Here is a 10,633-nt window from a genome sequence, read left to right as displayed (position 1 = left end):
AGATTTTATGAGATATTATTTACATACCATAAAATTCACATGTTGAAATTATATAATTCAAATATATGTAGTATGCTTACAAAGCTATGAAACTATCACCATAATATAAACTTAGGGCATTTTTGTCATCCCAAAAAGACATATCATATGCCTTAGAAGTCACTTCCCAGCTCCCTCATCCAAGCAACCATTGATCAACTTATTTTCTTTATAGATTTGTCCTTCTGGACATTACATAATAACAGAATCATGCAATATGTTTTCTTTTGGAACTGGCTACTTTTATATGGCATAATGTTTTTTAAATATATTTTTATTGATTTCACAGAAGAAAGGAGGAGAGAAACATCAATAATGAAAGAGAATCATTGATCGACTGCCTCTTGCACATCCCACACTGGGGATCAAGCAGGCCAGCCGGGCATGTGCCCTGACTCAGAATCTAATGGTCACCTCCTGGTTCATGGTTCAAGGCTCAACCACTTAGCCATGCTGGCCTGGCAATAAAATATTTTTTAATTAAAAAACACAACTTTGAATGGGAATGATTGGCTTATTAGTAAGCAAATTAACTTTCTTTCAATGTTGGGATCTTTGTGTTTCTCCTTCAGATATAAGGAGAATGCTATGAAATTATCAAGAATTCATCATGACCAACCAGTGAAACCTCTAGATCAAGCGGTCTTCTGGATCGAGTTTGTCATGCGACACAAAGGAGCCAAACATCTTCGGCCAGCCACCCATGACCTCACCTGGTTCCAGTACCACTCTTTGGATGTGATTGGGTTCCTGCTGGCCTGCGTGGCAACTGCTACATTTGTCATCGCAAAATGTGTTCTGTTTTGTTGCCGGAAGTTTTTTAAAACAGGAAAGAGTAAAAGAGAGTAGTTGTTTTCAGAGCCCTGAAGCTGATATGCCTCGTAGATGGGACTCCTCCACTTCATTCCAGCAAGAAGTCGCGATGTAAGGGTCACTATCTCCTGTGAAGACCTTACTTTTCACAATTTAGCTTCTCAGATCCAAATTTGTTTTCAAGTGACTACCTAGTTAAGAGTTATAAATATGTCATGCCAAACATAAAGACTTATAAAAAGTCAACCAAAAATAAAGCCATATGAATATATTTTTAAATTTGTTATTCTAATTGCAAAGTTATACCAAAACATTAGCTTAACTGTGTTTCAAACATTACACATGAACGCAAGAACATTAAGTAGTCTATTCCCATATTAATATTATTTTGCAAATATTCAGAATATTTTAAAATTATTTTGGTGCAAAATCCTGTAGTTTTATCTTTTGCTAAAGAAACTATTCAAAGGTTAGAATTGTACAAAATGATTCATCCTTCCATTTCATTTTGGGAGACCACCAATGCTCCTGTGTTTTACTGTGCATCCAGCCTCAGCATCACTTCTTGCCTACAGACATGGAAGTCATTTGCTTTCATCCTGTTTAAGTTAATTTATCATCAAAACTTATGTGGATTGAAGCTGAGCGATGTTTCTAACTCTCTATCTCTTTCGCTTCCTCTCTGTAAAAAATCAATAAAATATATTTTTAAAAAAACTTATGTGGATTGAGAAATAGAACAGCTAATTGCTTCCTATTGTGAACTGAGCTGTTTATGAAAGACTTTGGTTTCAATAGCTAATTCTCTTTACCTCACAGCCCCCTAAAAAGCTTCACCTGGTTGTTTTCACTCTCCTTTTAGTCTTTCATAATGGGTATATGGTTCCAATTGTAGGTTTGATAATGTAGAACCCATGCTCTAAAGGGACTTACTGAATTTTCATTCTCTCCAAATATGTCTGTACATATATATGCCCACTTCTTGTAAAACAAGGCACAGAATAACTTAGCTACTTACAGACATGATGAACAATTCACTGTGTTTGTTGAAGGCAGTTTGAAATGATTATTATTTCAATAATTATTATATAACTCATACTAGTTCAGCATGTCTCATTAGTTCTTTCTGTCCTCAGAAGTCTGTTGGTCCATCCCTCCCACTAACCTTATATAAAAGCATTACAACCTTCATCATGAAAAAAAAATAAAAAATACAAATTATCTCTTTCTTTGAAATCTAGGCACACTGTGACCATTATCAATAGCAATGCAAAGAATATAAAAATGATGAAAATTTTATGGAAATAGGAATATCAAATCACAAGGATTCTCAAGGCTGTCCTAAAACATACACACCAGGATTGCAGGGGTCCAGATGAGAAAATCATTCCTGACTTTATTGGTCAAGAAGACCATTATCAGAGTCTCATAGTAAATATTATCCAGCCTATGGCATGAATTCATTTTAGAAACAAATGAAACTTTGTTGCTCAGGGAATTACAGGGCACATTTATCACTGAATTTCCATAGAACTCTTCTAGATATTTGAAATAATTTTAAAGAAAAAAGCAGAAATTTTATTGTAAATCAATGAGCTCACATAACACGCCTTAATAAGCCAAATTAAGTAGTAATTAGGAGCCTTTATTATGCTAGAGGTCTCCCAAATCTGAGCAAAACAGCATGGAAGAAGCTCTCCCTTTATACCTCCTCAGCCTCCCAAATAAGGGTTTTTCCAGACCTTGTGCAGACTTTACAAAGAGCTCTCTGTGGGTTATTTTTCACAGGCAGCTTTTAACCTTGAGCACAGTACATTTATGAGAACTAACAAACACCTTGCATGGCAGTAGCTAGAAGCGGTATCAGAGCAGCTTGCAAATCCAGATAGTTGGACTTATTTTCTCTGTTTTTCAAGCAAGCAAGCATTTACAGAAGTCAAAATAGCAGGGTTAAAATTTCAAACAGCAGAATAGAGATTACGGTAGCAAGATGGAGTGCCTATGCATCATTTCCCACTGGTTTTATGGTCATGAGTCAAATCATTGACTCTTGTGAGTCATTGTTGGGGAGGGGGTTATACCGACCCCTGAGGACCATGATCTTGACAGAATTAATTCTTTGTTGAATGAAGTTAGTAAACCAGTTTATAAGACAGGGGCCCAGAAGGAGGGCAAGGAGTCATAAGGGTAAAGGTCCTATGGTGGAAGAGAAGAGGGTAGTTAGCCAGGGAGACCAATTGGATAATTTTCGAAACCAATTCTGAGATTGTTCTGATTTCTTTTCCATGTATTCTATATTTTTTTCTGACTAGAGATAGGCTTTCTTGTATGACCCCTGTGTTATTGCTATAGAAACAGCAGTTTTTCCCTAATGCTACACAGAGGTGATCTAACCCTCGTCGATTTTGGAGGACAATTTCAGCTAGGGAATCGACCTGTTCGTTTATTTGGGAAATGGAGCTTTCAAGGTGGCTAAGGTCAGCGTCCACTTGTCTGGTGAGCTCTGCTACATTAATGTCCCCTTTCACTAGGGCGGAAGTCCCTATTGCTGCAGAGCCTGAAATCCCTAGCCCGATTAATATAGGGACCAAGATTGGAGCCCTCTTCCATCATGATAAGGATTTTGAGGAAAGACTAGGGTTCTGCCCTCATTCCTGTTGTATAGGAAAAACATGTACAAGAATGCAGAGTAGGGGTTTTGAAGCCTTCCCGAACCTGAGGGAGGAAGCACTGAGGGTGAGGCCATCTATGCAGGCCAACCAGGTATGATTTGGTGCCTGATAGAAGGCCTCGGTGCTGCTGTTCACCAAAAGGGTGAAGTTGCAGAGGTCCGAGAAAGGGGAAGCTAAAAGGTTTTAAGCGGTGAATACTAAACAGGTGCCTTTCCCTTGGATGTCCCCCAGAGTTAATCTCAGCTGTTCCCAGTGGCATTTCTTAGGGTCTGTGCCAAGATGGGGAAGTTCAGAGACTCCTATACCCATATAATACGGGGGTTTGGAGTTCAAGCATAGCCAGCAATCGGCTCCCAGTTCAGGTTGTGAAGCATTTATAAACCGACGCACGGCTGCGAGCATAGTGAAAAGAGAGGGTTCTCGGGGAGAAGTCGGGAAAGGTGGTAGGGAAGGGAAGGCTGGAGGGTGGGTTGGAAGAGGTGAGATTTGGGGTGATTTGGTCGGAGCAGGACCGACTGGGGTAGGTAAAGCTAGCTCTGCGAGAGGGCCTATGTGCCTCTGGGGCAGAGTATGCTTTTCCTTGGATAGTTAGGAGGGTACCTGGATCTTTACTTGTTACATATAATCTTACTCCCCATGTTCTTCCCATGTTCCAGGAATGGTCCTGGCTATTTTTGACCTTAAATTCTATGGGGTTGCAATTCTCTACTGAGCAAGAGGAAGGTGTGGTGGAGATGGTTTCACAACCACAATGGGGGCAAAAATATTCATTTGCTCTGGACATTGGTAACTGACCTTTCCGGATCCCTAATATATATATATATATATATACCTAAATTTTGTAAGGTTTTTGCCTGGGGGTGCTTCCACACCCTTTACTGTAACCAGATTCATATAGGAAGTGTTCCCCCTGGTTGGCCTCTGGCAGGAATCCGATCCCCTCTGGTACAGAGTATGGAACGGATATCTTTGAATAGGGTACACAGATCTGTAGTGAGGAATATACCTGCCCAGTCTGGTTCAGATACATTAGTAAGAATTTCCCCAGTGATTCCATTCCTGAATTCCCAAACCCACTTCTGATTCAGCTTATGGGGATTGTAAACCCATTCAGCTAGAAAATTATTTTTTCCTTCTGCCAGTTCTCTAAAGAGAATTAAAAGCACAACACATGTGAGAGTTTTATCTTTAGAGGGTCCGAGGAGTCCTAGACTCTCCATTTTGCTTGTGCTGCCTTAAGTCGGGTGTGATGAAGCCACATTGGGATCCCCTCAACCTTGACTGCCCTGGGGGTGGTTAGGATGCCGGTGTGTGGTCCTTTCCAGGTGAGAGTCAGTCCCTGGGCGGTGAATTTCTTTACCCAAACAGAGTCACCAGGTTGGAAAGGATGGACTGGATCAGAAGTTGGTACAGGCAGAGCATCTTAGAAGTGCTTCTGGACTGCTTTCTGGGTGGACTACAAAGCCTGTAAGGACTTGAGTAGAGATTGGTTATGGATTTCAGCTTTTATTTCTTCCCTAAGTCCTGGGAGTATTTGAGGGGGTCTCCTAACATAGTTTCATATGGGGAAAACCCCACTTGGTATAGGGTGCACCTAGCCCTGAGTAGGGCAAAGGCAAAGGAGAGTAGGGTGGCCCACTTTTCACTGGTTTCTGAGGTAAATTTGATGAGGACCTCTTTTAAGGTCCTATTCATGTGCTCTACCTGCTCAGAGCTTTGGGGCCGATAGGCGCAATGTCGTTTCCAATTAATATTTAATGTCTTTGCTATGTCCTGTGAAATTTTGGCTATAAAAGCAGGTCCATTGTCCAATCCTAGAGTTATAGGTAAGCCAAACCTGGGGACTATTTCCTGGAGTAACTTTTTAGCTACAATGGTGGCAGTTTCTGTCCCAGTCGGGTAAGCTTCAACCCATCCTGAGAAGGTGTCTATGAAAATTAAGAGTTATTTATACCCTGCCGCCGTGGGCCTGACTTCTGTGAAGTCTACTTCCCAGTGTTTCCCCCCGGGGACTTTCCCTGAGCCCAGATTCCTGGGTTGTTGTTTTTTACCCTGTTTGGCATTCACTTGAGTGCAAGTGATGCATCGGGACACAATGCTGTCTATTATACTATCTAGGATGGATATATAGTATCTATCCCTTAAAAGTTCAGGAAGCTTGGTATGGCCTAGGTGGGTGGACTGGTGAAACTGTTTAACTATTGTCTTACCTAGAGCCTCAAGAACCAAAAGTCGGCCATCCGGTAAAGTCCACCATCCTTCCAGACTCCTGGAGGCCCACCTCTGTGTGACTAGTTTCTCCTCCTTCTCCATGTAGGCTGGTGAGGTAGGTAAGTCGGGGTCTGGGAGAGTCACCAGAATCTGTAAGGGCACCCCTGGTTTTAGGGCAGCCTCCCAGGCTGCTTCATCTGTAGCCCACTTCCCTCTTGCTTCTATGGTTGAGCTCCACATGTAGTCACCTGTTGGGAATGGCTAAAGGCATTTCCCCAAACCTGAATAGGAAACTGATTGTGGCTGCCAGACAGTTAAAGGGCATCTTAATCTACATGTTATTGCCTCCTACTGACCAAATACCTGAACAGCCTTAGGCTAATTCCTCCAAACTGACAATGCTTCTGTACCCTTTGAAACCTTAGCCTTTGAAGTGTACTACCTCCACCTTGCCTTAGGACAAATTGTGTTGATAAAAGCAAAGGTCCTAGACAAGAAGGGAGTCTTCAGTTTCTTTAGCTGAAGGTCCTCTGACCCCCAATGCCTTTCAAAATTATATCTCATCTCCAGATATTAGTCCCCGGATTCCTATGTCATCTACTCACAGCCTTCTCCAGATTCCTAAACCCTTCTTGATGCTGGGAGAAGAACCCCAGCAGATGTCCTGCGAGTGAGTGCCTGAGACCAGAAGGTTCAGTCTAAGGTAACTACTGCTACCCCCGCATACCTGATTCCTTCCTGGACAAAACTGCTCCAGTCCGTGAACAATACCTCATCCAGCGATGCCAGTGGGTGTCAGTGAGGTCCGGCAGGCTGTCTGTACCAAGTCGACAACCTCTAAACAGTCATGTAGAGGTTCTTCAGGGCCATCATCCAGGAGGAGGCTGGCAGGGTTTATGGCAAGAGTCTTGTGGAACCTGATGTGGGGTTGGTCGAGTAGAAGAGCCTGAAACTGGGTGACTCAAGCATTTGACATCCAGCGCTCCAGTGTGATTTGGAGTAAAGCCTCAACCGCATGTGTGGTGGTTAGGATTAGTTCCTGCCCTGGGATTAACTTGTCTGCTTCTTTGACAAGTATAGCTGTGGCTGCTACCACCCAGAGGCAAGCAGGCCAACTGAATGCAACAGGGTCGAGTCTCTTGGACAGGTGGTCTTTTCCAAGGCCCAAGACTTTGGGCGAGGACCCCTTTTGCCATGCCCCTTGTCTCACATGTAGAGGTGGAAGGGCTTGGTTACATCTGGCAGTGCTAAAGCAGGAGCTGATGTTAGGGCAGTTTTTAATTTTTCAAAGGCTTGCTGCTCTGTTTCAGACCACTCCAATGGCTGTGTTCCCCCATGCTGGAGTATAAAGGCTTAGCGATCTCTGCAAACCCCGGATCCACAGGCAGTAGTATCCAACTGCCACTAGGAACTCTCGTAGCTGTCTCTTAGTCTTGTAGATGGGGATTCGTAGGATTGCCTCAATCCGACTGAGGGGAAGAGTCTGCTTGCCTTGACAGATGTTGTACCCCAGGTATGTAACTTTGGGGGTGCAGAGTTGGGGCTTCTTGGCCGACACTCTCTATCCCAGAGTTTGTAATGTGTCCAGGAGACTTTCAATGGCCTTTTTACACTCAACTTCAGTGTCTGTAGCAAGGAGGAGGTCATCTACATACTGTAGTAAGGTACACTTGGGGTTTGTATGCCAAAAGGAGAGCAGATCTGAGCTTAATGCTTCATCAAGTAAGTTGGTGGAGTTCTTGAACCCCTGCAGTAGCTGGTCCAGGTTAATTGTCCAGAAAATCCTGCCTCAGGGTCTGTCCATTCAAATGCAAAAATGAGTTGGCTAAAGAAGGCATCCTTTAGGTTTAAGACACTGGGGGAGGGGGGGAAGGTTCAGGAGAGTGTAAGGGTTAGGGACTGTTGGGTGTATGGTCTCAACCAGCTTGTTTACTTCCCTTAGGTCCTGTACTGGCCAGTAGCCTTTTGTCCTTGGTTTTAGGACCTGGAGTAAGGGGGTATTCCAGGGGGACTGGCAAGGAATAAGAATAACTGCTTCTCATAGTCTGTGAATGTGTATAGCAACACCCTGCTTAGACACTAGGCTCATAGGACATTGTCTTACCTGAGCCAGTGTTGTGGTGGCCATTAGCTGAACTACGACCAGGGTTTGGTGATTTGCCAGTCCCAGAGGGTTGCTCTTCGCCCACATGGTGGGGGAAAGCTGCTGAAGTCTTTTCAGGTATACAGAGGGCTCACTGGTGGGTGAAGCTTCTGGAGGCAGTTCTTCCTGTAAAAGATATTCCTCTTACAGAGGGCAGTTGAGTAAGATTCTGGTAGGAAAATAACCTTGGGCTGGAGGATCCATGGTAATGTGGGCCTTGTCCCCTTAGAACGAGATGGTGGCTTGTAGCTTCTGTAAGAGGTCTCATCCTAATAAGGGATAGGGACATTTTGGAATGGCTAGGAACGAATGGGTTACAGTGCTTCTCCCAAGATCTACTGTCCTTTTTGAAGTCCATGTGCAGAGAGTTGACTTTCCCGGGACCCCCTGAATGGAAGTTTTCTTGATGGTTATTGGTCCCATAGGCTCGGTTAGGACGGATTAGGTGGCACCAGTATCTACTAGGAAGCTAATCAGCTTGCCCCCTATCTGTAATGTTACCCTGGGCCCCTGGGGGCTGAGCGGGATGGAGACATGGCCCCATCAATCCTCCTCTAGATTCAGGACCTTCGGGCCTGAGACCGCCTTTTCCTTTCCCTGTCAGGTTGGTCAGGGCAGTCTTTCTTCCAGTGTCCTTCTTTTTTACAATAGGCATACTGGCTTTTCCTTCACAGAGGTCTACTTCCCCGCTGTTGGTCTTTTTGTGAACCCTTCTTCTCTTTGGGGGTTTGTTTCTTTTATAGCTGCTGCAACTGCCCTTGCTAGTCTCTTGTCCTGTTTTTCCCTTGGGGAGTCTCTGTTGTTAAATACTTTTGGGGCTACCTCAATTAATTGAGACCGATTCATGCCCTGGAATCCCTCTAACTTTTGAGGGGAGGTTGCCATCTCTTTCTTTGATGTCCAGTCTTTCTTATATCTAAAGTGGACTGGGTTACAAAGGCTAAATTGAGTGCCCGTTGGTTTTCTGGAGCATTCAGGTCAATGAGAGCATAAACTCTGTAAGCCTCACAGAGGCGCTCCAGAAAAGCCACGGGCAATTCCTGGGCTCCGTGAATGACTTCAGTAACTTTTAATAAATTTGTAAGTTTCTGGGCTGCTGCCTCTATGCTTTCCAGGAGAACACAGTGAAAAGTGTCCAAGGAAACCCTCCCTCCTGCCAAGTTAGGGTCCCATCAAGGTCAGAGGGATAGGAAAATCTCCTCCACCTGATCCCTATTCTCCTCTAGTGAACCTCCCCCAGGTTCTAGGGCTGCTTTCTTAGCCTCAAGCCAAATTCTCTCTCTCTCTCTTCTGAAGTGAAGAGAGCGACTAGGACAGGGGTGGGCAACCCCTGGCACGCGTGCCAAACATGGCACGCCTGTAACTTTTGCTGGCATGTGAAACCCTCTCTTATAATCTTCCATTTACAATTTTTGTGAACATTTGAATGACTTAAATATTAAATTACAAGGAACTGGCAAGACACTTGATGTTATATTTGGTTACATAAAGGCTTTTGAAATTTAAACTCTAAAACTGTATTAGAAACATTTAAAAGTCAGTATAATCTTATCTGGCTAGCGTTGCTCAGTGGTTGAGGATGGGCCCATGAACCAGGAGTCACAGTTCCATTCCTGGTCAAGGCACATGACCAGATTGTGAGCGGATCTCCAGTAGGGGGTGTGCGGGAGGAAGCCTATAGATTAGGGGTGGGCAACTCCTGGCACGCGTGCCAAACATGGCACACCAGTAACTTTTGCTGGCACACGAAACCCTCTCTTCTAATCTTCCATTTACAATTTTTTTCTTAATATCGATTTTTTTATTTTTCAGATAAATTCAGTGTAGGTTCATCTTAGATAAATAATTTTACATAACATGTATACATTAAAAAATAAATGTATTTTTCATCATCATATACTGTGTTTTGTTGCTCAAATGAATTTTATTATTTCTTCAAGGTTCTTCACATACGTACACCTTAAGAGATATCAAGTAGGCGTAACATGTTCTCAAAAAATTAGGGTTAGCACACAGAAGTTTGAGTCAGAGATTTTGCTGGTTTTGGCAAGCACTCCCAAAAAGGTTACCCACCCCTGGACTAAAAGTTTTGGGCAATCATCCTAGGTTGGTCAGTGGGTATGAAAGATTCTAGGAGGCCAATAAAGGTTTGAGGCTTCTCAGAAAAAGGAGACTTGGGGTCTTCCAATTATAGAGGTCACTTGTGGAGAAGGAGACATAAACTAAGAAGGGTTGCTCTCCCAAATTTCCCTCTTTAGGGGTGCCTCCCTTAAGGGTAGTAGAGATCCCTCAGGTGAAGGGTCTCTGACGCTGCCTTCCCTTGCCTGGGTGTGGCTCTCAGTGGCAGGAGGTGAGAACGAAAGAGACCGTTCCCCTGTGCTGAAGCCTGGGGATTTCCCTCCCTCTGTGATCAGGGAAGTTGTGGCCAAGGTGGAGGCAGGAATTGTAAGGTGGAGAGAGGTCTGCCTCTGCTGGAGTCGGGGGAAGGGCCAGGGGCTTGGACGGGGTCTCCCCTCCAGCACTTCCCTTGGGGCTGGTGCCTCCCTTTTCGGGGTTTTCCTGGGGGCTGACTCTCCTTGGCGCACTCCCCTTGGGGCTGGCAACTAATATTCAGACCCCAATCTGCAGAGCACAATTCTTTAACGATGGTGGGGGATTCTGAACTAAGTCTAACCATTTATCTATGTAGGAAAATTTATCCGGGTGCCCGGGGTCTCTGGCAACTATATTCCAAACCACTTTTACAAGTCTGGGA

The 10,633-nt window shown here is 44.0% G+C and overlaps 1 protein-coding gene across 1 annotated transcript in view; it reads left to right on the top strand.

The window, feature by feature from the left end:
* The window catches only part of LOC102757949 (UDP-glucuronosyltransferase 2B31-like), a 17,267-nt gene extending 16,169 nt beyond the window's left edge, over positions 1-1,098 (top strand). Inside the window, exon 5 of the mRNA XM_015571430.1 lies at positions 612-1,098. Within this exon, the coding sequence (XP_015426916.1) occupies positions 612-888 (277 nt within the window). The 3' untranslated portion in view covers positions 889-1,098. The remainder of the gene's footprint in view (positions 1-611) is intronic.
* The last annotated feature ends 9,535 nt before the right edge of the window (positions 1,099-10,633 follow it).

The sequence above is a fragment of the Myotis davidii genome, unplaced genomic scaffold (genome assembly GCF_000327345.1).
Source record: "Myotis davidii unplaced genomic scaffold, ASM32734v1 scaffold3669, whole genome shotgun sequence".
Lineage (NCBI taxonomy): Eukaryota > Metazoa > Chordata > Mammalia > Chiroptera > Vespertilionidae > Myotis > Myotis davidii.
The sequence above is the reverse complement of the archived record's forward strand: the minus strand, read 5'-3'. Positions and strand labels throughout refer to the sequence as shown.